The sequence below is a fragment of the Fusarium venenatum genome (genome assembly GCF_020744135.1).
Source record: "Fusarium venenatum strain MPI-CAGE-CH-0201 chromosome Unknown EDB82scaffold_3, whole genome shotgun sequence".
NCBI lineage: Eukaryota > Fungi > Ascomycota > Sordariomycetes > Hypocreales > Nectriaceae > Fusarium > Fusarium venenatum.
In genome coordinates, this window is record NW_027072131.1 from 5,535,213 (window position 1) to 5,561,548 (window position 26,336).

The 26,336-nt window shown below is 48.3% G+C and overlaps 9 protein-coding genes across 9 annotated transcripts; 4 read left to right on the plus strand and 5 right to left on the minus strand.

The window, feature by feature from the left end:
* The first annotated feature begins 1,371 nt into the window (after positions 1-1,371).
* Positions 1,372-5,470, plus strand: EDB82DRAFT_259438 (uncharacterized protein). The gene has a single exon (XM_025728279.2). It carries the CDS (start codon positions 1,859-1,861, stop codon positions 5,372-5,374), a length of 3,516 nt encoding a protein of 1,171 aa, XP_025582662.2. The 5' UTR covers positions 1,372-1,858; the 3' UTR covers positions 5,375-5,470.
* A 790-nt stretch (positions 5,471-6,260) lies between these two features.
* Positions 6,261-8,240, plus strand: EDB82DRAFT_508340 (ribosomal protein S5 domain 2-type protein). The gene is made up of 2 exons (XM_025728280.2): positions 6,261-6,714; positions 6,937-8,240. The coding sequence occupies exons 1-2, from the start codon at positions 6,446-6,448 to the stop codon at positions 7,997-7,999; spliced, it is 1,332 nt and encodes a 443-aa protein (XP_025582663.2). The 5' UTR covers positions 6,261-6,445; the 3' UTR covers positions 8,000-8,240.
* Positions 8,241-8,762: 522 nt separating this feature from the next.
* On the minus strand, positions 8,763-8,997 carry EDB82DRAFT_527617 (uncharacterized protein; the record flags this gene model as incomplete). Its single annotated transcript, XM_025728281.2, has 2 exons — positions 8,763-8,846; positions 8,905-8,997. The coding sequence occupies 2 exons, from the start codon at positions 8,995-8,997 to the stop codon at positions 8,763-8,765; spliced, it is 177 nt and encodes a 58-aa protein (XP_025582664.2).
* Positions 8,998-10,568: 1,571 nt separating this feature from the next.
* On the minus strand, positions 10,569-12,612 carry EDB82DRAFT_508348 (Aldehyde/histidinol dehydrogenase). The gene is made up of 4 exons (XM_025728282.2): positions 12,011-12,612; positions 11,235-11,949; positions 11,015-11,184; positions 10,569-10,914 (listed from the first exon to the last, which is right to left on the minus strand). The coding sequence occupies exons 1-4, from the start codon at positions 12,413-12,415 to the stop codon at positions 10,801-10,803; spliced, it is 1,404 nt and encodes a 467-aa protein (XP_025582665.2). The 5' UTR covers positions 12,416-12,612; the 3' UTR covers positions 10,569-10,800.
* A 357-nt stretch (positions 12,613-12,969) lies between these two features.
* On the plus strand, positions 12,970-14,246 carry EDB82DRAFT_508349 (Pre-rRNA-processing protein ESF2). Its single transcript, XM_025728283.2, has one exon. The coding sequence runs from the start codon at positions 13,255-13,257 to the stop codon at positions 14,227-14,229; it is 975 nt and encodes a 324-aa protein (XP_025582666.2). The 5' UTR covers positions 12,970-13,254; the 3' UTR covers positions 14,230-14,246.
* A 168-nt stretch (positions 14,247-14,414) lies between these two features.
* EDB82DRAFT_259495 (NMD3 family-domain-containing protein) lies at positions 14,415-16,275 on the plus strand. The gene is made up of 2 exons (XM_025728284.2): positions 14,415-14,666; positions 14,748-16,275. Exons 1-2 carry the CDS (start codon positions 14,599-14,601, stop codon positions 16,231-16,233), a joined length of 1,554 nt encoding a protein of 517 aa, XP_025582667.1. The 5' UTR covers positions 14,415-14,598; the 3' UTR covers positions 16,234-16,275.
* Positions 16,276-16,289: 14 nt separating this feature from the next.
* EDB82DRAFT_259501 (uncharacterized protein) lies at positions 16,290-17,945 on the minus strand. Its single transcript, XM_025728285.2, has 3 exons — positions 17,333-17,945; positions 17,228-17,279; positions 16,290-17,175 (listed from the first exon to the last, which is right to left on the minus strand). The coding sequence occupies exons 1-3, from the start codon at positions 17,505-17,507 to the stop codon at positions 16,317-16,319; spliced, it is 1,086 nt and encodes a 361-aa protein (XP_025582668.2). The 5' UTR covers positions 17,508-17,945; the 3' UTR covers positions 16,290-16,316.
* Positions 17,946-19,929: 1,984 nt separating this feature from the next.
* EDB82DRAFT_547202 (pyridoxal phosphate-dependent transferase) lies at positions 19,930-21,577 on the minus strand (the record flags this gene model as incomplete). Its single annotated transcript, XM_025728286.2, has 3 exons — positions 19,930-21,000; positions 21,338-21,397; positions 21,464-21,577. 3 exons carry the CDS (start codon positions 21,575-21,577, stop codon positions 19,930-19,932), a joined length of 1,245 nt encoding a protein of 414 aa, XP_025582669.2.
* Positions 21,578-24,310: 2,733 nt separating this feature from the next.
* EDB82DRAFT_508369 (uncharacterized protein) lies at positions 24,311-25,948 on the minus strand. Its single transcript, XM_025728289.2, has 3 exons — positions 25,624-25,948; positions 24,893-25,569; positions 24,311-24,753 (listed from the first exon to the last, which is right to left on the minus strand). The coding sequence occupies exons 1-3, from the start codon at positions 25,735-25,737 to the stop codon at positions 24,513-24,515; spliced, it is 1,032 nt and encodes a 343-aa protein (XP_025582671.1). The 5' UTR covers positions 25,738-25,948; the 3' UTR covers positions 24,311-24,512.
* Positions 25,949-26,336: the final 388 nt, after the last annotated feature.

Genomic DNA, 26,336 nt, shown 5'->3' on the forward strand with positions numbered 1-26,336 from the left:
GGAGGGCTAGATGATACACCGGTTTGTTATCGCTGTAGCCACCATCAGAGTCCAGAGAGTTGGATGAGGATGGCTGGATGGCTCTAGCAGTCCTAATTTAGTTTACTTGATGACTGCTTGAGAACCCTTGGCCCTGAGGGTCTGTTGTGTTGACAACATCCCGAATGGATCGATGTATCCATACGTATAGTAAATGTCTGCATATGGGCCATAAAACGGTTCCGCTGTTCGCTTAAACGAACCATTACTTGCGGTCAGACCAAGGGTCGTGTGCGTCAAACCTGCAGATTCACAAAAACACTTTTAGAAAATAATATTTAATTGTGTGCATGTCTCACAAGTCGTGGACACATATGCAGATTCTGGCGATCCTGTAAAGAGAAACCCAATGGGGTACAATATCATGCAAAATAACCTACAAAAAGCAAGGAAGAAAAAAACTTTCATATCCTAGACAGGTTGCAGTTTCCAGAATTCCATGAAAGCTGATTGGTTGAATGAGAGTCAAGCCAGCCCAGATTGCCTGGGGTTCTGCTCGTAGATGGTTGCAATGGGTACTGCAGTAATGTACGTGCTGTACAGCCAGAGCTTTATGCGAGCGAGCAGTGGGAACTTTAGAATCTGCTCGCTGCTGTATCTTTTGCAGGATCAATGATCGGTGTGAATACGCGTGTAATAGACTAAGCAGTTTGAATCGTTGCCACATGCATTAGAGCCCCCGCAAGATACCTTAATAGTAGTAGGTACTAAGTTAGAGTAGAGGCATGATTTCTACTTCACCTGATATTCACCTGGCAAACGGAACTGGAAGCTTCTACATGGTAATCGGCCTCCGGCGATTCTAGGGAACTTTGAACGAGTAATAAGAGCAAAAAAGAAAAAAGACGGGACCAGATACGGAGCTGAATGGAAATAACTTTACGGTACTTACAGGCACAAGGTCTTGAGTCATTCCAGAACCTCCCGCACCTCACCTTGGTGTCCCAGGCACCCATACGCTGGAAGAGAACACCTAGACCCCTGTCGACACCCACAGAAAGGCCACTACGGGGCCTCAGTAGTCCGCCGTAACCCACTAAAATCATGACCCGAACTCCGCGTCCCGGCAAGGCCACCACGAACACGCAGCCATCATCGATGATGTTGGAACTTTGTAGTCAGCGATAACAACCAGGTAGCTTCGTAGTCTAAACATGCTCCATCTTGAGGGCTCAGTGAGGGCTTCCCCACACAAAGCGGCCTCTTGACGAGCACTGTAGCGAGGAATACCGTAGGTTTGCAGCGGAAGTAAAAAATTATAGTAGGTACAGAAGGTACCTGCCAAGGTATCCACTGCACCTCAGGCAAAGAGCAAAAAAAGGAAGCCACTCCCCCGACCCTAAGGCCTAGGTCCGTGTCGAATATTCATCATCCATCTCAATTAACTAACACCCGAGGACAAATCTGCCAACCCCGGACAAACGGTTATCATTTTTTTCTCCTTCGATTCTCTATCTTTCTTCTCTCTTCATCCTCTCCCCAACCATTTATCTATTAATCTGGTCTGCGCGTTTATTTGACGGCGTACTTGCTGTCAAATGAACCTGCAATTGATATCATTACCTCTTTTCTAATGTAAGTGTCACTCGTTGTTTTTCTGGGTTTGGTCCACTACACACCACCACTTTGCCTTGCCTCCACGCCTCCCCGGATTGTATGGTTCGACAAGATCTCACAATCATTCGACTTCACTCCAACTTTGGCGATCCTCAGGCATTCCCTCGCCGGCACTTGATCGCATTGATCATTGCTTTCCCAATTATTCATGTTACTGACAGAAGACTTCCAGTCTCCTCTCATCCCCCTGGGTGATTTCTAAATGCCCACCATATACTCCTCCCTCTACTCGAATTTCGTCCGTCAAGGATCAACATTCGCAAAATCTATTACAACACACGGTTACGCGCAATCCGTTGTTGCCGCCACTCACCCTCACGTCCTCAACTCACAGAACCGACCTGTCTTTGTACGACGAAAGACCAATCGACTCAATCGGTTCTCTAACCTCCAGCTTCATTCCGCCTTCCACACCGAGCGCACAGCATCTTCGGGCCTCCCGTCCGTAGAGCACCGCCCCGGCCAAAACCATGGAGGTTTAGACGCGTATTTCGAGGCCTTGCAACACCAGCAGGCCACTGGTGAAGTAGACTCCGAATGGACTCAGTTCGACTTCCAAAAGAGCATCGAGTGGAAGCCCACTGCGGCATCCATTCTTACCAAGGACAAAGCCGCTGCCCAGGAGGTTATTGAGCAGGCTTTGATTGAGGATGCTGAGGTCAAGTCGAACTTGTCAATTGAGGATCAGGCAGCTCTTGCGCATATCGATGCTGCCCTTGAGCGTGAGATTGAGGTGCGAAGTCTGCAGGAGGCGGCTGAAAATGCTGTCGCCCAAGGACGACCCATCTCATCCCTTGGCTTCAAGTCACGATCCCCAGTGATTTCTAGGCCACAAACCCCTGCAAGTGTCGCTCGAAGCGCCACTTTGTCTGTTGACCCCCAATCGTTGTCCTACGCCGACCATCTTCACAAGCTTGCAAAGAATGGCCGTTACGTTGAGATTCCTGCAGTGTTTGAGGCAATGTTGGCTATCGGCGTGCAACCAATTGCCGGTGCCTACAATGCTCTCTTGTTGGCTGCCATTCATATCCCTATGAAGAAGACTGAGATTGTTTCCAAGGCTCTCGATGTCTACGCTGATATGCTCCGGAGGAAGGTTTCGCCAGATGCTGACACTTTTAACATTCTTGTCGGTCTTCTGGCTTCTCGATGCCTCGAGGTTGCTGAGCTGAAGGCTGCTTTAGAAGACAAGAGGGTGCGATTCGGTGGCATGGACGAGCCTGGCAAGTTCATGCTCCCGTCCCACGAATTTGAGCATGCTATTCTTTGCGAGGACGACCGTCTTGATTACGCCATCAAGCTGTTCGACACATCAGTTGGCAGTGATGTTGCCGAATATACTGCTGAGACTTATCACCAGTTGATCACCGCTTGTGCCAAAGATGGACGTGTTGCTGACATGCTCCGTCTCTTCGAGCACATGGAGGCCAGCCAAATCATTCCCTTTGCCGCCGTGTTCCCTACCATGATCACTGCTTTCGCCTCATCCGGGGATCTGATTAGTGCTGTCGAATGCTACAATGAATACCGAAACTTGGCAATCGCTCACGATGATGGCCAGACCACCCTCAATGATCGACTTGACGCTGAGGTTTACGCTGCAGTAATCAATGCCTACGTGGTTACTGACAAGATTGAGGGTGCCATGAAGTTCTTCAAAAAGATTGTCGACGAGTACGGTGTCCGCGCTGCTGACATCAAGGACGCTCTCGTTACAACTGGTTTTGTTAAGGGCTTCATCACTCGTGGCATTTACCAGGAAGCTTTTCACTGGGCCCAGTCCGTCGAGGCCGAATCCCGTGCTAAGGCTATGAGCGAGATTGTCACCGTTGCTGCTGACAAGGACGACAAGGAAACTGCCATCGCCGCTTACAATGATATGCCTTCGTATGTCGATGATCTAGTGACTCCCGCCACGGCTCTTCTCGCTATGAGCGTTCGTGAGGGCGATGTTGTTAGCGCTTCGAAGTACTGGCAAGCCTTGAACAGTCCTGAGGTGCAGGTTACCACTGCTTTCATTGAACCCACAGCTATGTATGCTGTCGCTTTGATCGGATCCGGACAGGTTGCGGAGGGTATGGCTCAGTCTGAGATGATGTTCCAGCGAATTCGGGCATCTCTATCCGAGGCCCAGTCCCATCTCGTTGAAGAGATTGACGAGGGCGCTGAGTTCATCTCTCGATACATGGAGACTCGAGGCATCGTTGACCCCCGTCAACTAGCTCCTCAAATTTTCGACTTCACACAGCAGCCCGTGGCCGCTTCCTCTTACCTATCAACTCCCGCTGTTCCCAGCTTCGAGGATACCTACGACCCCTATGCTCACAACACCGATTTCAAGGGCTCTTCCCTTATTGCCGATGATCTTGAGGGCAGCCATGGTCGCAAGGGACCTCGTCTCAGCGAGGCTCTTAACCGTTTCCGAAACATGCGACGTGCCGGCCGACATCCTCGTTACATCACCTACGCCAAGCTCATCTCCGCTGCTGCCCGTGATGGCAAGGTCGACCTGTGCTATGACATCCTCGCCATGGCCCGCACTGATATGCCCATCATGCCCCAGTATGTTGTTGTCCGTTACGGATGGTCTAGTATTCTCGATGCCATGGTTGGAGCCTGCCTTACCGTGGGCAACCGTGGACGTGCTGAGCAATTCCACCAGGAGTTGCTAGAGATCGGCGCTAGTCCCTCCGCGAACACTTTTGGTCTCTACATCACCACTCTGAAGGATTCAACGAAGACTTTCGATGAAGCATCTGAGGCTGTCCGCATCTTCCACCGTGCCAAGGCTGAGGGTGTTGAGCCTAGCTCATTCCTGTACAATGCTCTCATTGGTAAGCTCGGAAAGGCGCGCCGCATTGATGACTGCCTCTTCTACTTCGGCGAGATGAGAAACCTCGGAATCAAACCTACGTCTGTAACCTATGGTACTATCGTCAACGCCTTGTGTCGCGTTAGCGACGAGAAGTTTGCTGAGACATTGTTTGATGAGATGGAGGCCATGCCCAACTACAAAGCTCGCCCCGCTCCTTACAACAGTATGATGCAATTCTTCTTGACCACTAAACGCGACAAGTCCAAGGTCCTGGCTTATTACGAGCGCATGACGGCTAAGGGCATCGCCCCCACTGCACACACTTACAAGCTCCTTGTCGATACTCACGCCACTCTGGATCCGGTTGATATGGAGGCCGCTGAGGAGATCCTCGGCATGATCCGTGCCTCTGGCCAGCGCGTCGAACCTGTTCACTACGCTTCTCTTATTCACGCAAGGGGATGCGTTCTGCATGATATGGAAGGTGCTATGAAGATGTTCGATTCCGTTGTCAAGGAGTCTCTCGTCCCCATCAGCGCCAGCTTGTACCAAGCACTCTTCGAGGCCATGGTTGCTAACCATCAGGTTGCTACTTCCGAGCCTGTCCTCGCGCACATGCGAAGCAAAGGTGTGGAGCTGACTCCTTACATCGCCAACACTTTAATTCACGGCTGGGCCGCTGAGAAGAAGATCGAAAAGGCCCAGGGCATATACGATGCTGTTGGTCGGGAGAAGCGTGAGCCTAGCACATACGAGGCTATGACTCGTGCGTTCCTAGCCGTGGAGCAACGCGAACAGGCCAAGGGTGTTGTCGGTGAGATGCTCACCCGCGGCTACCCCAGTGCTGTTGTCAACAAGGTTCTTGAGCTCCTTGGAGGAGGTCAGCAAGAAGTTGCTGAGTAGGCGACCTATTTGATGTGGAATTGTTGATGTGGTCATGGTAATGTTTTTTTTATGCCGGCGTACTTTGTTTGATACCCTGTTGTTCTGTTTAGAAGGTGGGGTTTGGCTGGTTTGGGCTGGTTTGGGTTGGGCTGGTTTGGGTTGGGTTAGGCTGGGCTGGTCTGGATGTCTTTATAATGGGGGACATTTTTGATGAAATTAATGTCATATTCGAGAGGCTATGGTTGCCTTCGATCCCTTGAATGGGGACGGCGTTTAGGAATCAAAAGAAAGGGATTTTACGTGGAGCGTTTGTCTCTGAATGATTTGAGTTTGGGGTCGGACGTTCCCTGGATAGATCATCACCACTCCAAGAAAGGGAAATCATTTGCATGTCGTGTCATGACATATCATGGCATTTCGTGTTAGCAGCATAGAAGGGGCCGGGCGTGTTATATATCAGCTGGGAGGAAAAGATTAGGGCCAAGAACATACTTGGCCGAGTCAAAGGAAAGCACAGCAGAAGGTCCTGCTGCTTGTATCATCAATACAATACACCATTGAAGGAATGGCGTTTTTGCCATTAACTATACATGTCTATACTCTTGAACATCCTGTGAATGTGTTTGTTAATAGAGTGAAATTGTGGTCAAGGTTGAGAAATAGAGTTGAGACTTTCTGGCCCTTGGAAGAAATGACAAGTACATACTTGGGTACCTGTATAATGTTTAATTGCTGATACTACCTGTTGACTAATCCTAAGGTCTGAATCAAATTGGTTGAAACTCTATTGAAGCCTGAAGTGAATGTTATTGGGCGATCCGTTTTCTAATGCGTCGTATTATATCAGTAGACCACAGTGTGAATTCTGCAACGGTTGCAGCTGCATGCACTGTACATTATAGAAATGAGGCCCCGCTGGAGTTTTATGATTCTTCTCGATTCGGTATTGCATTACATTACAAGCAGTCCTAGATAAGGAGTTTTACTCACAATCAAGAGTTCTGTCCCGTCTGTATCTTATCTCAGTTTCATCCTTCATCCTCATCTCACTTGTTGATCTCTCGTATATATACATACCACTCACTCAAAATGAGCCTCAAGCACCCCGCCATCGCCGTCTCAGCTCCTGGCAAGGTCTTCCTCGCTGGCGGGTACCTCGTTCTGGATCAGGAGTACACGGCCTTTGTATTCGGTCTCAATGCTCGCATCAACATCATAGCAGGGGATATACACACAACCGCAGGCGTCCAGCTTACTGAGATTGTGGTCGATAGCCCTCAGTTCCTTGATGCTCAATGGCGCTATGGATATCACCTTGCCGGTGAGGGCGGTGGTATCAAAGTGACTCAATTGCAAGTGTAAGTGGTTTCTCTCTCACAAAGTCATGAACTATCCGGATATACGAATGTTGTATCACCGAAGGGAAACGGTTAGGTGGCTAGTTGTCCAAATAGCTTCGAGTCCGTGATAGGTTGGTCGATCATCATGAATCGTCCGACTCAAGCCAATCATCAGCCTTTCAACACAAACCTTCATCTTCAAACCGTTATACTCACTTTTGCATACTCACTATTCAACAGCGGTGCTCAAATCAACCCCAACCCCTTTGTCGAGACGACCCTCAGTTATGCGCTCACCTACATCGATCGCTTTGCTGGGCATCGTCCCAATCACAGCTTGGCATCTGCCCGTCTCATCATCCTTGCAGATAATGACTATTACTCTCACTCGGAATCCGACACGACTCGTTCAGGTCGTTTCGCTAAGTTCCCCGTGACTCTGGGCAATGCCAACAAGACTGGTCTTGGCTCTTCCGCTGCTCTTGTCACCTCACTAACCGCCTCGCTCCTTGTTCATTATCTACCCGAGGATCTCTTTAACATTGATTCCGACAAAGGAAAGAGAACACTGCATAACTTAGCTCAGGCTGCTCACTGCGCTGCCCAGGGTAAGGTTGGCTCAGGTTTTGATGTTGCGACGGCTGTCTATGGATCGTGCAGGTACAGGCGCTTCTCTCCGGCCACGCTGAACAAGATCCCCGAGCCTGGCGCGGCTGGCTTCGCTGATGCTTTGGTGAAGCTTGTCGATGGCGAGTCTGAGTGGGATGTCGAGGTTCTCAAGGACGCTGTCACCATGCCCAAGGGTATCGTTCTGCGTATGTGCGATGTTGACTGCGGAAGCAAAACCGTCGGTATGGTCAAGAAGGTCCTCGCGTGGAAGGCCTCAAACGCCGACGAATCCAAGACCCTTTGGGATGAACTGCAGAAACGTAACGAGCAATTGATTGCCACTCTTAACGCCGGCGATGTTGCACAGCTGCCCGAGAAGATCACCGCTGTGCGAGAGAAGATTAGAGAGATGGGCAGCGCGAGCGAGGTTCCCATCGAGCCCGAGAGCCAGACAGAGCTCCTCGACGCTCTCAGCACCGTCGAAGGGGTCTATGGTGGTGTTGTCCCTGGTGCAGGTGGTTACGATGCACTGGCTCTCCTAATGAAGGACGATGAGGAGACAAAGCAACGAGTAGAGGTGTTTTTGGAGAAGTGGGCAGAAGAGAATGGTACAAAGGTCAAACTGCTCGGCGTTAAAGGAGAGATGGAAGGTGTTCGCTCCGAGAGCCTGGACGTATACGCCGGCTGGGTCTGATTTGGTTTTACTTGATCTGATCCGAGGTGAGAGAAGCGAAGCGAGAACGTATGCATGTCTTAAACATGTGAATGAAATGAGACATGCCATGCCATGTTATGGCGCTCTCCCCACCAATGACTTTTTGTTTCATTCACATCCCTAAACAACGCGCGTGAGAAACATTGAAGTGAGTACAACTCGTATCATTCAAGATGGGTGAGTTTTAGGGGGTCCTCGAGGGGAAAGAAAGTGAGGGAATTAATTAATTCAAATTAGATTATACGCCGAGTATGATGATATTCTGTTAACGTTTCCTTTCCATGGTCCCGTAGATGCCCATTCTCTTTCCCATCCATGTGAACCGTGATTCCCTTTTGATTTCATTACATGTGCATCGTACAATAATAATATTACAGCCTTCCGTTAACCGTGTTACTCAAACAAACAAGTGATGTGTTTCCTTTCTAAGTTGGGACGCCCCTGACATATTTTCTAAATGGCCGTGTAAAAAAAATAAAAAAAATAAAGCAATACAAGGTGAATTATCGTGTTGGCATTCGTTTAGTGAAGACTGTCGGTGGATGAGACCGAGTCGCATGTGGGGGTTGATTTCATGGCTGGTCGTACTGGGTGGGAGAATAGGCTTGATGTCGAGCAGGGTGAGCGAGGAGCGATGGGACCGGGACTGTGATGGTCTGCGATGCCAATTCGACTGGCGGCAGCTTGTTCTCGAAGCATGGAAAGTCTATGAAGAGTTAGGTTTGTTTTTCAAGATGTTGTGCTATTGTATATAAGAGTAGACTTGCTGTTCCTCTGAAACGCCTGGAAGGTTGACTGGGTTCTTTTCAAAGTTGAAGGGTGCAGACTATAGGTAGACTGTTAGCTCAGAAACACCAAGACAGTATATTATATACGGGACTTACAATATCCAAGCTGCGCTTCTCCTTACGACTTCGCTGGCGGATGATGGTCTGAACACGCTCACGGAGCATGTTGAAGTCGTCTGAAATATGCATGGTTGAAGATCGGGTTGAAGATCGGAGGCGAGTAAAAGGAAGGTCAAAACACCGAGGATCTCGTCTCTCGGAAGCGTAAAAGGATGTGGAACCCATCGAGTCGTCTTGGTGGGGACTTATATATCCCTTAGGACCAAGAAGACGAAGTAGAATAGGTAATGAGAAAGCCAAACCAGGGCTGGGTGTTCCAGAGCTGAGCTGAGAATGGTGGGGAAAGAGGCTGACTGAAGAAGAAAAGAAGAAGAAGAAGAAGAAGAAGAAGAAGAAGAAGAAGCGTAAAAGAGGCGGATGGTTGGAATTTTGTAAAGAGAGGGAAGAAGGCGGAAATGAAGAATAAAGCACAGGATAGATGATTTAGAAGTTAAATTGTCAGTGCTCAAGTAGTAGCTGAAGCCTCGTTTTGTCTAGTCTGACAGGAACAAAGAAGGGAAAAAAGCACGCGGCCTTGGAAAGACAGTGAGTGGTTGGTGGAGTTTGACTTCTGGTATGTTTTTGATACAAAGAAAGCTTCAGGTTCTTTTAATCTAGACTGAAGTCTCACTAAATTCAGGAACCAGGTTAGGTTGGAATGAACAATGAAGAGGTTGAAAAGATGGTCGTGTAAGTTAGTGGAAGGAGAGTTAAGAAGTAGTGGAGTTTAGACAGATATCAAAAGGAAGGACAGGAATGCATATAGTATGCAAAGCAAGTAAGCATGCACAAGCACAAGTACTAACCAAGCAGTACAAGGCAAGCAACGTAAGCTAATAAGAAAGAAAAGGATGGAGACTGATTTAGTGGAAAAAGAAGAAGGAAAAGAGGCAAAAGCCAATTGATATAAGATACGAGGTTGACAAAGAATCAAAAGATTGTATGTAGGTGCACATGCAAATGCTGTGTTCTGTTGAAAGCGGGCATCATCCCTCCGGGTGCAGGGCAAACCTACTGTATTTTCTTCTGGAATGCCGCCCCAGCACACTGGAATTCCAGCGTCTCGGGGTACCGACTGAGCTAGTGTCTCAGCTCAAGGTGACTGGTGCGACCTAGAATGGGTCACCAGTGAAAGAGAAGGGACCGCAAGGAGGACCCAACGTGGCTGATGGTTCTATATTCGTACCATTGGAAACTAGCCTACAAACTAATCCATCGCTACTAACGATTAATGAGGGCACGGTCTAACTGACGTGACTCCTATGTGTGGGATTTATTGGCCAGCTGCTTATTAAATGAGATTGTATCCATGTACAAGGGCACCTTCAATATCATATACGCAATGCCCTCCAGGAAGAAGCGGTGGCGTCTCCGGGGCGGTCAATTTCTCGTGCTACATACAAAGGGAGGAAGAATAAAACTCACGCTAATATCGACAATTGAATACCTAGGTACGGATACCTTAGTAGTGTTTAGTTGTTGCTGTCTACATTCACTGAGTCTAGATGTCGTCACCTCTCCTCACACATACAAGGTCAAGTGTGACTGGTTGTCGCAGATTGTTCGACTCTGCCATAAATCACTGAATGCAGTTGACAGTCAACACTCAGCAAGCCACCAATGATTATTGTCTTGGTCGCCCGTTATCGAAAACGTCTCGTCTCACTCCCTACCTCTCATTCTCGCCAGGGGAGACGCTTCCTAGAGACAGCCCAGTCGCTAAGAGAAATGATGTGTGCATCATCATTAGGAAACAATAATATCATATTTGCTTGCAGTTTATTTTGATTTATTCTAGCACAGACGTCGTCTCATTATTCAGAGTCATATAGCCAAACATCCCATGTCCGACTAACAATTCAACACTTTAATCATCAACCAGACCCTCTCTCTCTAGTTGGGGTAATCCTTAAGGTGGTAGCTCTTGAGCTTAACAAATTGGTCAAAGCCAAATTTGCTAAGTGTCTGTCCTTTGCCAGAGTTCTTCCAGCCAGTCCATGCCAGATCCTATTGTCAATCAGTCAGTAAAATGTCACTCATTACACAAGGCAGAGTCCCCTTGTCCTCAGGGCAAACCCAAAGGAAAAAGAAAAGAAAATGAACGTACCGGTGCCGGATAATCGCATCGGTTGACAAAAACAGTGCCTGCTTCCACCTCCTCGGCCAACTCGTATCCCTTGTCTGTGTCCTTGGTCCAAATACTGGCGGTCAAACCAAACTCGCTGTCGTTCATGTACTTGATGGCTTCGTTGTCATTCTTGACCTTCATAATAGGAACTGTATCATGGTCAGCAGAGATACTAGTAAAACGCTGTCGGGAAACTTACTAATTGGGGCAAATGACTCCTCAGTCATGACCCGCATGCTGTGGTTGACGCCCGTGAGAAGGGTGGGTTTCACAAAGTTACCCTTGGGAGGAGGGTTGCTGAAAGTCTCGTTTTCGGGAGTCGCGTCCTTGGCACCGTTGTCAACGGCGTCCTTGATATGCTCCTCGGCAGCTTGCTTTGATCGCTTGGAGACGACGGGTCCAATTTGAGTCTCTTTGTTGAACGGATCTCCGAGCTTGTAGCTCTTGAGCACCTTTTGCACAGCCTCAACAAACTGATCGTGAATCTTCTCGTCAACATACACACGCTCGAGAGAACAGCAGCTCTGGCCAGAGTTAAAAATAGCACCATCAACAATCTCTGCAGCAGCCCAGTCGATATCGACATCTGATCGGACGTAGGCAGGGTCCTTGCCACCCAACTCCAGACCGACATTTACAATGCGGTCAGACGCAGCTTGTTGCACAGCAAGACCTCCAGCCACAGAGCCTGTGAAACAAACAAGTTCGATCTTGGGATCGCGCACAATGGTCTCCATGACTGTGGGAGAGCCGCAGTGGAAGTACTGGCAAACACCCTCGGGCAAGCCCGACTCCTTTAGAAGATCGGTGACACGCTCAACAATGGTGGGAGTCTGAGGTGAGGGCTTGAGGATTACACTGCATCCTGCGAGAAGAGCGGGAATAAGAGAGTTGACCAGGATGAGGTAAGGGTACTAGTAACACAGAGTCAGTGAATGGACTAATGCGATGCAGCAAAACGAGGCCAGCACTTACGTTCCACGCAAAGATGATGAGAACGGGTCCGACAGGGACCTTGCGGATGAAACGCTTGAAGCCTTTCTCGGCCTCACCGTCGGTATCCTTCAGAGCTTCGTCGCTAATCTTGAGAAGGTATTCACCACGCTTAACGGCTGTGGCGACTTCGCCAGGTGTGTAGGAAATGGGGCGACCCATCTGCACAGTCAACTCCTCACCAAGTTCATCCTTCTTGGCTAGGAGGGCATCGAGGAACTTGCGAACGATGGCTTGGCGCTCCTTCAACGTTGTCTTGCGGTAGCTCTGAAAAGCCTCGGTAGCGACCTTGGGAAGAGACTCAAGGTCAGCAGCAGAGGCACCATTCCTGGTGAGGATGGCCTCATTTGTGTTTGGGGAGATTGTGGTGATTGTTTCGACAGACATGATGACGTTTATGTGTAAGGTACTTAAGTGAGAGTGAGATGAAAAAGGAAAGAGTAGAGTTGACCAAGTTAGTATATATCTTTGTAGTTGGCCACCTTGGAGGTTGGAAGTGGAGTATATGAGTTGGAGGTCATGAGTAAACCTAAGGCATGTCTATCTCTGCAAGGTAGCATCTTCCATGACGGCGGTTGGCGGCTCGCGGCTCGCGGTGTTGCCCCACGTTAATTGATACTAGGTACAGCGCATTTGAAGTACCGACCTCGGCGGCCTCATGAGTGCAAACCCCGCTATAATACGATAAGACATGATAATATATCTTAAGATTGATAAAATAGAGTAGGTACCTAGGCAGTCATGAGATTGCTTAAACAATGAGTTAGTTACCGACTTGACTCAATTTACGATTCTTCACTCAAGGGTAGCTGGGAGACAGGCAACTGAGGGCGAATGTAAGAAAATCCGCCTCACCATCATCCTGATTCTGAATTGTATACATAATTGATATTAGAATCTCTATGTGTCAGTTTAAGAATGACATGATAAGTATTTAATAGCATTGGTCAAGGTCTGAACAACAATATTTAGTTGACATGAAGCTCTTTACAGGTCCTCTCAAAACTCCAGGTACTTCTTATCAGTGACGTCGTTGGCTACCCCTCCAAGTCACATGATTAGTGCCTCTAATTCGAGACAAGAACTCAACTGACCCCTGTAGTCTGAGCAAGGGATCGCGCAATGCCTTATCTTATCAGCGAACTACTTTTTTTCTACACTTGCTTCAACCTCACATAGGGACACCAATCCCAATAGCTGCCATACAATCGCATACATTATTCGACATGGCACCCGAAACCAAGAACGATTTCCTAGAAATCGCTGACAGTGATGCGGATAGCGATATCGGCTACAACTCTGAGGAAGATGATTTGCAAAAGGGTGGCCGCGGCGCCAAGCGACGGAAAGTCGAGTCCGACGATGAAGATGACATGGGAAGCCACGTTGATGACGATGGAAGCGACGACGAAGATGAGGCGACTGAGAAGGACACAAAAAATACACAAAAGGAAGACAAGAAGGAAGACCAGTCCGAAAAGTCAAAGCGCAAATCAAAAGACACAACATCAACAGAACTGCCCGACATTACAAGGACCCTCACAAAGAAGAACCTCGTCGCCTCCGAAGCTGCCATTAAGAAATCAGGCGTTGTCTACCTTTCTCGCATACCTCCCTTCATGAAGCCCACTAAGCTGCGATCTCTCCTCGAACCCTACGGCACCATCAACCGCATCTTCCTCGCTCCTGAAGACCCAGCCTCGCATGCTCGTCGCGTTCGCGCAGGTGGTAACAAAAAGCGTTCCTACACCGAGGGTTGGGTCGAGTTCACCAAGAAGAAGGATGCCAAGGCTGTCTGCGATCTTCTCAACGCGCGCACCATTGGCGGCAAGAAGGGCAGCTACTACCACGATGATTTATGGAACCTACTATACCTCAAGGGCTTCAAGTGGCACAACCTCACAGAGCAAATTGCTGCAGAGAACGCAGAGCGCTCCAGCCGCATGAGGGCCGAGATTAGCAAGTCGACAAAGGAAAACAAGGAGTTTGTCAGGAACGTGGAGAAGGCAAAGATGCTGGACGGTATGGCGGTCAAGGCCAAGGCCAAGAAGAGGAAGGCAGAGACCCATGTGGAGGGTCAGGAGGACGAGTCGGTGCGACAGATCAAGCGGTCGTTCAAGCAAGTTCCTCTTGCGAAGAAGAAGACGGATGGCGAAGATCAGCCAGTCGAGGTGACGAGGGTATTAAGCAAGATTTTCTAATTTCATACAAGCCACACAGTTTTGTTATTTATCTTTTTGTCTATAATACCTGATTTTGCCAAAAAACCATGAATTTCTTGGGGAATAGAATAAAATATCCATATAAAACATGATGGCCTATCCAATGATCTGCATGATCAAATCTCATTCGAGCCAAGTGAGGTGGACCCTGAACTTTATGACTGCAGCACTTGCATTTTCCAAAATTTGCCCCGCGCCTGCCAAAAAATATTCTGCCCGATAAGCTGCTTATCAACCAGCGGCGAACCAATTTCTCCCACTATTGGGTTTCCAAAGAGTCACTGAGCATCGTCCATTTTCAACCCAAAACAAACACCATCAAATTCACCTACGACATCGTTGCCCAGCATGTCGATGGACTTGGATGACCAGCCTATCTCCATAGCCCCTGTCGCTCAGCAGCAGGGTGCTGCAACGTGAGTCTTGATCTTCTTGGAAACACCCCGCACCACACTTGTCGTCTTGGGCGCAAATGCTAATCCATATCTCTTTTTCAGTATTCTGTGCTGCAACTGTGGTGCCCCGATCGATGGAACTGCATCATCTGGCGCTCTCTGCTATGACTGCATCAAGCTCACTGTCGACATTTCCCAGGGCGTCCAGCGAGAGGCGACGCTCAACTTCTGCCGAGACTGCGATCGATGGCTCATGCCCCCCACCAGTTGGATTGTCGCCGCTCCCGAATCTCGCGAACTGTTGGCACTGTGCCTCAAGAAACTTCGAGGACTGAACAAAGTCCGTATCGTCGACGCTAGTTTCATCTGGACCGAGCCCCATTCGCGAAGAGTCAGGGTCAAGATCACCATTCAAGATGAAGTACAGGACGGCATGCTGCTCCAGCAAACTTTCGAGGTCGTGTATGTTGTGGCGTACCAACAGTGCCCTGATTGTGCCAAGTCATACACTGCCAACGTCTGGCGAGCCGCTGTCCAGGTCCGCCAAAAGGTTCTTCACAAGCGAACCTTCCTGTTCCTCGAACAACTTATTATGAAGCACGGCGCCCACAAGGATACCCTTAACATCAGAGAGGCCAAGGATGGTATTGACTTTTTCTTCTCACAAAAGAACCAGGCCGAGAAGTTCATCGACTTCCTCAACTCCGTGGTGCCTGTCAAGACCAAGGCCTCTCAGGAGTTGATCTCTCAAGATATCCACACTTCCAAGAAGTCTTTCAAGTTCACATACTCGGCCGAGTTGGTGCCTATATGTAAGGACGACTTGGTTGCTTTGCCTATCAGGATGGCTAAGCAGTCCGGCAACATCTCACCTCTTCTTCTCTGCCACAAGATCGGCACTTCCGTCTACCTGTTGGACCCCCAGACCCTCCAGACTTGCGATATCAGTGCGCCTATCTACTGGAGAGCCCCCTTCTTGTCTCTGACCGACACCCATGAGCTCGTCGAATTCATCGTCATGGACATTGAAACCACAGCAACACAGAAGGGCAAGTGGACACTTGCCGAAGCCACAGTTGCCCGAGCCACTGATCTCGGTGTCAACGACCGAACGTACTTCACAAGGACTCACATGGGCCGACTTCTCCAGCCTGGTGATTCCGTTATGGGTTACCTCCTGGCTGGCACCGTCTTCAACAACAGCGAATACGAGGCGATCGAGAACTCCAACACATACTCGTCAACAATTCCTGACGTGATACTAGTCAAGAAGCACTACCCCCGTCGTAGAAAGAACCGCAAGAGAAACTGGCAGCTCAAGCGCATGAACAAGGACGAGGGTGAGCTTCTTCCCAAGAAGGCAGACCAAGAACGCATGGACCAAGAGTACGAGCAGTTCTTGAGAGATGTCGAGGAAGACGAGGAGCTCCGTGCTACTCTTGCCCTGTACAAGTCACAGAAGAGGGCTGAGGAAGAGATGAGCGTTGCTGAGACCGAGGGAGATGACGAGGCTCCTCATGTTGACATGGATGAGTTGCTGGACGACTTTGATGAACTTACAATGCAGGACCGGCCAATGGAAGATTAGGACTTACACGAATAAAAGAATTGATTTGATTTCCAAGAGAATATAGCTCTTTGTGTGTTATGGGAATGTTTGTGAAAGTGTGTCTATATGAATGAGGGAATCTCATCGAGTGAGGATTTGGCGGGTGCTTTGTCTTCCGTACGGCGGTTTAGCACTCTTGATTTACGGCGGTCAGACATTCTTTTCGTGATGCCGAAAATGTCATCATCGTCTATGTCTTCGTGAATATCGCTGCGCTTAGCTATGCCGTGTGTGCTATCCCCTGGTACTGTAGTCGGCCGTTTAACACTGGAACCGGATCGTAAGGTTTTGTTCATAGTTGTGCTCAAAGTTCGGGGTGTACTAAACGACGACCGTGGTGCTGAGGGCGACACAACTGGACTCGAAGTGTGGACTGAGCGCGCTGCTTTTGTCACAGGCTTGCGTGAAGGCGTACTGAGGTCCAATTCCTCTCCGTCGTCCGTCTCATCATCATCCGCTAGATAAAGTTGCCTCTTCTTCCCTGAACTAGGTTTCTCGATCTGTCTCATTCGCAACGGAGTGATCTTTTGTGAATCAAACCCAGCAGAAGCTCTTGTCTTGGCTGCGTCGGCCAGACCTGCTGATATCCACTTGTGCTCCTTCCTTGGACTTTCCATGAGACCCTGCAGATTTGACCCGGTGAAGGGTGTGTCGTTTTTATTGGAAGAGTCGGCGAGAAGTCTGCGCTGCTTGGATACACGATGCGCGGTCTCCTGGCGCTGCCGCGCAAGGAAGGTAGGCGGGCCGACGATAGGGCGCTCTATCTCGCGAATAGTATCCGCGTTCTGGTGCTTAGCCAGGTTCTTTAGGCGCTCGTACTCTGCGCGATGGAGATGAACGGTGAATTGATGAGCCATGTTGAGAAATTCGTCTTCGACCATACGATAGCGGTCATCGTGGTCGAGACCTGGTCTCATGAATCTTTGGGTTTGGTCAGCCGGTGATCTAGTTTAGAAGAGGGAATGAGACGGACCTTTCTGGCGGTGGCTCTGGAGGAGGCGATGTCGACGGACTTCGCGTGCCATCTATAAAATAGAATAAGTATATGTGAGGTGGTGATGGAGATGAGATGCCATACCTTCTGATTTGACAACGCGGTCAAGACGCGGTTTCTTTGTAGATGCTGAAGGACTGCCAATGGCAGGATTCGATAAACGAGATGGTGTCTGGTTTGGACTTTCGAGTTTTAAAGATGATCTCTTCCCAGGGCTTGATTGAGTCGGGGAAGTCTTCCACGGTAGTTTTCTCCCCATGGCCGAAGGTACATTATTGGTGAGATAGGGTGTGTAGACGCAACTGGATGGTGGTTGAAGTTTGGTGGGGTTGACCTTCTTAGGCAGCTGTGCTGAGCTAAACGTGTGAGTGAAGTTTAACAAACTCACATATAAAGACAAACTGAACGGTCTAAACACTTGATAGATTATGAGACCAAAGTGAATAATCTGAGCCTATAAAGTGTAGTTTGAATTGTTACAAATCTTATTTTCTTGTTATCCTCGCCATTGTAAGTGTGATATAAGCTCTCATGATGAGTTTGACTACTAAAGTCAAAGACTGTTAAAAGACGAAACTGTCGCAGTCTACAAATTCCTGAAGAGGCGAGTGATAATATCAGTAGTGTAGTATCAAAACCGCGTAATAATATTCGTAGCAGTTGCGGCCTATTTAGAATTTAATTCACTTAACATTGTCTGTAGCACGATGGGCTGTACAACTTGGGACTCTTCAGTAGCACTGGTGAGTTTCCTTTCCAACTCAAGGTTGTATTTAATTACTAACCTAACTGAATTAAGAGCAATGCGGTCTCGCGAAAGGTCGCAAGTAAATACTTGTCCCTCTCACAGAGCCAAACCTTCCTATCTGTCTATATGATTGGGAAGGTCCAGGAGAGTACTGCCATCATCGAATCGCTTTGAAGCTCGGGTCTACTCAGCCAAAGCTCCATCTTCTTATCTTGCGACGCCAGGTCACAAGCGATCGTCTGGTAAATATAGATCCGAGCTAACAAACTGGACAGTCTCGCCCAGCCCTCGTTAGCAACAAGCTATGTCTAGATAAAACAACAGTCAGTCATGTGCTCTACTGGGTAGCAGAAAAAATGGCCGCCTAAGTCTTGGGATATAAAAATAAGTAGTCTAAGAACTATAGCACAAAGGGCATAAAGTGACCTACTAATTTCGTCTCTTATGCTTCTAGCGGTCAATTTTTCTGATACTCTGAGGGCGCTCTCCCTCTCTGTCTTATGCTGCTACCTACTCCACGACCACTCCACACAATGCTTGAAAAACATGCGTAAAGTACAGTCTCAATTACGAAACCAACGCCATTCTCCAGATTCCACTATCCCTTCTCATTACCCCATAGTTTCGTTCGATTTCTCCAGACTGGAGTCTGTCCCCCCGGCATCGGAGAAGTCTCGCCCAAGTTTCCTTCACGTACCTCTCACCGACCCGCCACGGTGGATACGCCATTGTGTAATAGCCCAAGGAAACACTAAATAGTTTTTTCTTGTCCTTCCCATTGTTACAGGTATTTAATTCAGAGTAAATAAATTCATGATGGTCGGACTTTGTCGGGACAGGGTATGGATCCTATATTGCAAACCTGCCTGGCAAATGACATAACAATAACTAGAACAGCAAATAGTAAACAAGCAGGCAGTTTATAACGTCAACTCTACTGTTTTTTGCCAGTCACTAGACCTCGCTACCATTTCCCGTACCCACCGTAAAAGATTAAAAAAAAAACTTCCCTTTACGCCGGAATCCACCGTGTCGTACCTCGTTTGTACCTTTTGATGGTATCGTAGAACAGAATTCTTGTGTACACGCCCCCCTGGTCCCCAGACAAGCGAGCGGCTCCCATGCGGGGAAAAATAGGTAAATAAAAAAATTGCGGAGGTGGAGGGAAAAAAGAACGATGGATGCTTCTCTCTCTTCCCCGGATAGGAGTTAGACAACAGCCCAACTCAGGGGAGTGCGTGGCAGGGCCAAGTCCAAGATCAAACCCCGCCTTCACGGTAAATCGGAATCTTGATACCGCTTCGGCGATAGCAACCTCGAAACCGCGGTAGCAATAGCAAGTAGACAGGTTGAACAAGAAACTCCCCCGAGACCGCGAAATTTCCCCGAATATTCATCGATAAAGTCCCACCCAACCTCTTTTTCCGCTTTCGGTTACCACTACAGCAAGAATAGTACTTTTACCTAATAAAGCAGGAACCGCCTGTAAGCCCAAGGTAGTCCCCAGGTGAGAGGCGGGCCAATCGTAGTCTTGGATCGTGGGCCTCAAGATGTTCATCCTAGTGTACGTAGGTTCCTTGCTGTATCTGCGGGTAAAAGCTCTGGCGTACGCCAAGAATGCACCCTTGCCATTATCCTGCACATGTGAATCTACAAAATAACCCATATCTTCTGTTTCACTACATTATCCTCACACAAAGGCCATGGAAAACGTGGTGGTTAATCAACTGTATGTAGCAAATGCAGTCAAGGTATATTAGAAGCTGTCAGCAGCATGCTAAAACAAGGATCGTTCAATGCTTTTTGCAGAGACCCAGTCATGATAGGTGTAGTAATAGTAAACATTTCCAAACGCCAGTTCTTTCCAGGGTCTTGTAGGTAATTTTGACCACTTTCATGAGTTCGTACACAATCCCAACCATTCAAAGTCTATCTAAGCAGCGTCACGAACAACCTTGTCAACAGCCTTGGCAAAGTACTCCACGTTGTTTTCGTTGAGGCCAGCCATGCTGATACGACCGTTCTTGGTCATGTAGACGTGGAATTCTTCTCGAAGCTGAAGTACTTGCTTCTCGCTCAAGCCAGTAAAGCTGAACATCCCGATCTGGTCTGTGATGTGGTTCCAGGTGCCAGGGGTCTCGAGCTCTTCGAGTTTGGCTCGGAGAACGTCACGCATGCTAATGATACGGCCAGACATGGTGCGTAGGTTCTCCTCCCACTCAGCAAAGAGGTCGCGATCGTTGAGAACAGTGCTGACGATGCGGGCACCGTACAGAGGAGGGTTGGAGATTTCAGATCGCTGGAGGATAGCCAATTGAGAGCCAATGCGAGTGATTGTGTTTGGAGCCCCAGGAGCAGGAGATGTGACGGCGTGGAAGCAACCGGCGCGCTCTCCGTAGAGGCCGAAGTTCTTGGCGAAACTCTGAGCAACAACAAGCTCGAAGCCCTGGTCGACGAAGTATCGGATAGCCCAGGCATCCTTGACAAGATCGCCAGAGGCAAATCCTTGGTAGGCAGTATCGAAGAAGGGGAAGTGGTTCTTCTCCTTCATGATAGAAGCAATCTCAGTCCACTGATCTTGCGTAGGGTCGACACCAGTAGGGTTGTGTGCGCATGCATGAAGGACGAAGACGGAACCCTCGGGAGCGGATTGCAGAGTCTTCTTGAAACCCTCGAAATCCAGGCCCTTGGTCTCCTTGTGGAAGTAAGGGTATGTGTCGATCGACATGCCAACATTCTTGAAGATCTGGTGATGGTTCGCCCATGTGGGGTTTGAGAGGTAGACAGTCTGGTTGCCCTTGTAGAACTTGGCAAGGAAAAGAGCTCCCAAGTGTACGGCACCGGTACCAGAGATTGTCTGTAGTGTCGTTGAGCGCTTGTCTTGGATGGCTGAAGAATCGGGGCCAAAGACTAGCTCGGCAGCCTTGGATGTGAAGCTGGCAATACCCGCGATTGGGGCGTACTCGTGGTTGAGTTCAGGGTCGTTTCGGAGGATCTCATCAGCCTATGACAAGCGTGGGGTTAGCTCAAATTCCAGGACGAAAGGTATGACCAAAGTCGTGGCGGCGGGGCGGTTGAGTTGGGGCAAGCTGTGACGCAGATTTGCATAAGAAGGATCCAGATGGCGCATTGTGAGGGCGATCCCATGACACAAAATTCGCAGTACTGAAAAGACTTGAAGCAGGCCGAGTCGGCAGTGTAATCATCGTACATACAGGGCAATGCCTGGAAGTACAACGTGTGTATGCGACAGGGGAATGTTTGGTAAATGAGATAAAAGGTAATGCCATGAAGTGCAAGCAGACAATAGTGTATAAGGTTGGTTGGCGCAAGATTCATACCTTCTTGACGACTGGCAACACCCAGGGCTTTGCATTCTCATCTCTATATGCGCCGATACCCTAACAAGAAACCAGAGGTTAGTATTCATGACAAAATACAGATAAAAAAAAAAGAGTTGAACTTACAAGATCAATCTTGTTGGGACTGTCGTCGGCCTTGTACTCTCGTGCAAGACCAAAGAGAGGGTCTTCAGGTGCCTGGGGCACGACTTCGGCAGGGAAATTTGTAGCAGAAACCATTTTGGGGGAGATATGATGGACGATGGAGTTGAGACGAGAAATGGAGGAAGAAGAAGAAGAAGGAACCGGCGCCGTTTTATCAGTCGAGCTTGAGCTTGAGATGCTCAGAGACTGAGTCTGACTCTGACCCTGACGGGGTGTGTTCAGTGACGGTGTCATAGTGGGCTGCGGCACTGAGGGATTGTCGATTAGGGGGGTAGGAAGAGAAAGAGAGGGGGTCTTTGGGGTCTTGGAGCGGTCCGACGTTCTGGCTTTAGTGGAACTTGGGGGCGTGTGTCTTGTTGCGGAAGTTGAGTTTTGCGGGTGAGGTAAGGTGAACTGAGGTGAGAGACTCGAGACTTCCTTTCAACCTATCGGCCTGAACCCCTGCGGGAGTGTGCGTCTTTGGTGTAAACAGAAAAGGTACCTAACAGCAACTTTGATCAGTAAGTTACGGTCCGCCGCAAGTCATGTTTGATTAACATGGAAGAAACAGTGGAAAGCCTGGTTTAGGATAATAATAGAAAGATGGGAATGTGCTGCGAATTTGTTTGTCACAAAGCCGCCTCATTTTTTGTTTCTGGTCTGGGAATGAATGATAGCCCGTGTAAGAGAGAGAGGTGGGATGTCCATTGCTGCAAGCTGCCAGGCTTTTTCTTTCCCCAGAGCCCAACGGTCTTTTTCCGTGCTGCTATTCTGTTCCTTATCTCCAGAGGTCAAAGAGACTCGGAACATGGTCCGGCTGGATTCCTTACAAGTAAAGATCCATGAATATCCACTTCAAGGGCCAGTTGTTGCGTAAACCAGATTCTGGCCTGATGCCATTGGCCATGTCCCCTAGCATTCAATGCACGCGGGCAAATCAGGCGCCGTTCTTCCGGACCACTGGAGCTCTCGGGGGAAGGGGCGCCCACCCCGTAGGTACCAAGCAGAGGTGGAAGGTACCTGGGTACAGGTGGGCTCACCTCACCTCATCGAGTTGAGCGGTGGGCTTTTTCTTCCAGCTTGTGCTTGTGCTTGTGCTTGTGCTTGTGCTTTTTGATGCTATCGTTGCATGGGACAACACAGGACTTGCGCTGTTTGGTTTGGGCTTGTACTTTGTGCTTGAGGGGGTGCAGGTACTTGTTTGACTGAGATTCGAGCTCAAATCATTCCAACAGGGGCAGGCCCAACGGACCAAGGGCAGTGCAGTAGAGTAGAGTAGAGTAGAGTAGGTAGCAATAGTACCTATAGAGGAAACTTCCTCTTGCGTTTTATTTTGAGAAGATTGAAAACTTACCTTGCAATAGCTGCTGTTCCTATATGTTCTCTGGTGACCCTAGGATAGGAATATTCTAAGAAGTTCTGTTGTTTCCGAGCAGAGCTCTTGTAGTACAGATGGATAGTGAGTACTCGGGCAATAATACTATACTGCCTTGTGACGATCAGACTTGCTTGATGGAGAGTTAATCGAGAGTTCGTGCGCGTAGATAGATACTGATAGTATACACGATGGTGAAACCGTTAAAAATAAAGTACATCTCACTCTGTCGAGTTTGCGACAATTCTGAATCTTTTATGTTTGGACTATTACCGAAAATGCCCCGTGAGCTTGTGAAAAAAAGCTTGTGAAGCTCCATCTAGGCTATCACGTCAATGTCGAGCTCTCATTTCCATCGCCCGCCTTGGTACACCTCGGCTCCTTGCTCGACCCAACGTCACACGCTGACCGGCAATAGTAGGTATGCCGGTCATTTTCACCTTCCACCGAGGTAAGTACCTTTTCGTAACAGAGTTTCTTATGCTTTAACTTGGCATGGGTCTAACACGGGCGAGCTGACGTAGTGTTTTATCGGTTCAAGTAATTGATCCCATGTCCAGTTCCATAGCGAATCAACTTTTGAAACTGAGAACAGACACAAGTTATGGTGGGATATGTGGTCCCTTTGATCAGTTGGGTTCTTTAATCTGATCTACATCTCATATCATGCCACAAACATCGCTTACAACTGTCCTTTCGGGTACCATAAAATACCATGCCATACAGTAACGTATTTCTTTAGATCCAGTCTCTTTTCTAATATACATTGCGGGTTCTCTCTACTTCTTCCCCAAAACCCCTCCCCTATCGTGACTCTAATAGATCCATTCCCCGGAAAAAAGAACCCAAACCAATTCTTCCAGACCCTTTCGATTCACTTCCCCTGTATGCCCCCATAACAGAATACATGCATCGTGTCTTTAGCCCCGTCACGGGGAACTAAAAAAAATCTTAGACAAACATCACGGGGCCTCAGAATGCACGGTTGGGTAATAGTAGCTAGCCCATCTCCGAATTCGCCCGCCTAGAGGACGTAACATTATGGATTTGATTTGTCGTATGACAATTATGGTTCAGTCAGGATGGATCGTATTCATATGCATACCTCTCTGAATCTACATCTCAATCTTAAATCTGAGGGCCCAGCTCTGACCCCGTTTTGGCCGTTTGTATACCTAATTAGGCGTCTAGTATCGTATGTCTTGTAGTATCGAATGTTGAATCTGATCCGCCCTGAAGATACAGCCCATGACTGAGCAACTAAAAATGTAAATAAAATAGCATAATAGATGTTGCCAGTATAAGACAATATCTCCTGGTATATGTCTCAAGACAATAAGCGCGTACTACTTTATCGAGTTGTTAATCGAACACGATCTAGTGGTTACTTCCGAATCATCAGATACTAAGACCATTGTTACTTCTCACTTGTTCATTCTAGATTGCGACAGATATTGATGCAGAACCTCTCATCTTGTTCCACTCCCCTTACTATAAGACATTATAGCAGGTGAAGCACGCTGTTATATGGTTGTAGATACACCCACTTCTATTTTATACTTGAATTGGAGGTTGTTTGCATTGCCTTGTCTATTCATCCGACTTGCCCAGTTTATATGAATCTAAACCTACACTCTCTTCCCTCCTTTCACTGTCTCAGAATATAAGATCCCAAACGACAAGGAACGCGCATAGTCCGCCTGCTGCAAAGAAAGTATACTTGGCTGGACTAGCCCGTTGGGTCGCTTTTTTGAGTTCCTTATTACCACCGCCAACGTTTTCTGTTGTCGAAAATGAGTCTGACACTAACTGTTCGATATGAGCCGATTGTGTTGCAAGATTGTTTACAAGCAGCGATTGTAACTCGGATATTTCCAGTAACGACTTCTCAGCAGTCCTGCGAAACAAGGGTCAGCTCACATATCCCTTAAGACAATATATTTCCCTATGGGGTGGCGGTTGCACTTTGGACTCTAGTGCAGAAACAACCCAACAAAGGTGTATCGATTGACATCGAAAGATGCATAGATACGTACCTGACTTTGTCCAAGCTACTCTCGAAATGCTTCATCATGTCTTGGTTCCCTTCCTCAAACATCTGAATCTGCTCCTCCGTCAACCCCTGGCTCGGGAACTGCCCGTCATCGGACATAGGGATCTGCCCAGCAGGGGCTGTCTGCGAGAGCCGCCGGGCAGAAGGAGGAAATTCCGCAAAGTCCCCAGCGATGCCAGCTCTCGAAAGCATGCTACGGCTCTTTTCCATCTCTCGCATCAGTCGTGCTTCCATCATGTCCTGTTGCGTTCGGCAGCATGATTCCAGCCGTTGCCGTAAAAACCAGAGAACGCCATCCCGATGGATGCCTACATCTCGCGCCTTGGCCTCTGCTTCCTCGTGCTCCTTCGTTTTGCTACTAACTATTCCGCCAGAAGCCCATGAACCCAGAGCACCTAGACCTCCTACATATTTCTTTCGAATCATGGCTGTTTCGGTCTCTCGCCGTAACTGCTCGGCCTCATCGAGAGCGCGAATGCCAGCATTCAGTTCTCGAATCATCTGTTTCGCATTGGCATCGACTTCTTCTCTGTCTCGGTCAGAAAGTACTCGGCTTTGACCTTGTGCAGCTCGGCTATTCGTCTTTCGTGGTTGCGCAGTCGAGAGGTAGGCCTGTCTAACATCTTGAAGTTCTCGATGAAGGCTGGTGATATGCGAATTCTATAAAAACTGATTAGCTTGGAGAATGTGTCGCACTGAATGTGAAGCACTGACAATTCGATATGCCTCTTTCAGGAAACCATCTATAGCATCCAGGCTGACACGCTTTCTTGTTTCCGGCGCGTTGCGCTCCCTGAGGAGCTCGTTGAAGGTGACTGTGATGTTCATGGCGTCCAATGCGAATCGTTATAGATGGGGTAGTCGTCGCAAAGAAAAGAAGTGGAATTCAAAAGAATCGTTTGGTAATCGATGATGCCGTCCCAAAGTTTTTGGTGTTTTGATTTGTTTAAGTAAACGGTCACCAATGTGAGGATTAAAGGTTGTAGACACCATGGCTGTATCATAGCTCTGAGCTCTGACGCACATTGACAAGCCACATGGCTTAGTCATCCAGTGGAGGTCGAATGCCGAATAATCAAATTCTCGCCTTTAGTATTTATAATACAACCTCTTGAATCTTATATTTCTAATAATGGCAAATTATGAACCAAATATTGGCATCCGCTTATTTCTCCACTTAGCAAAATCTTTCAACAAGACGATTCCCGCTCATGATTTACAGCTTCAAGACTATTAATTTTGTCTTTCCTCCTAACTTTGACTGCAGCAATCGATCTGATAGCGGTGATGATGTGATTTACTCTCAAGAAACATTGAAAGCTTTCATAGCATCGCTTGATTACAGTTCATCATGTTTGCTAACGCCCCGGCCTGACCGTTGATATTCAATATGATTCCGATTGCGGACCGGACCGGGGCTCGGTATG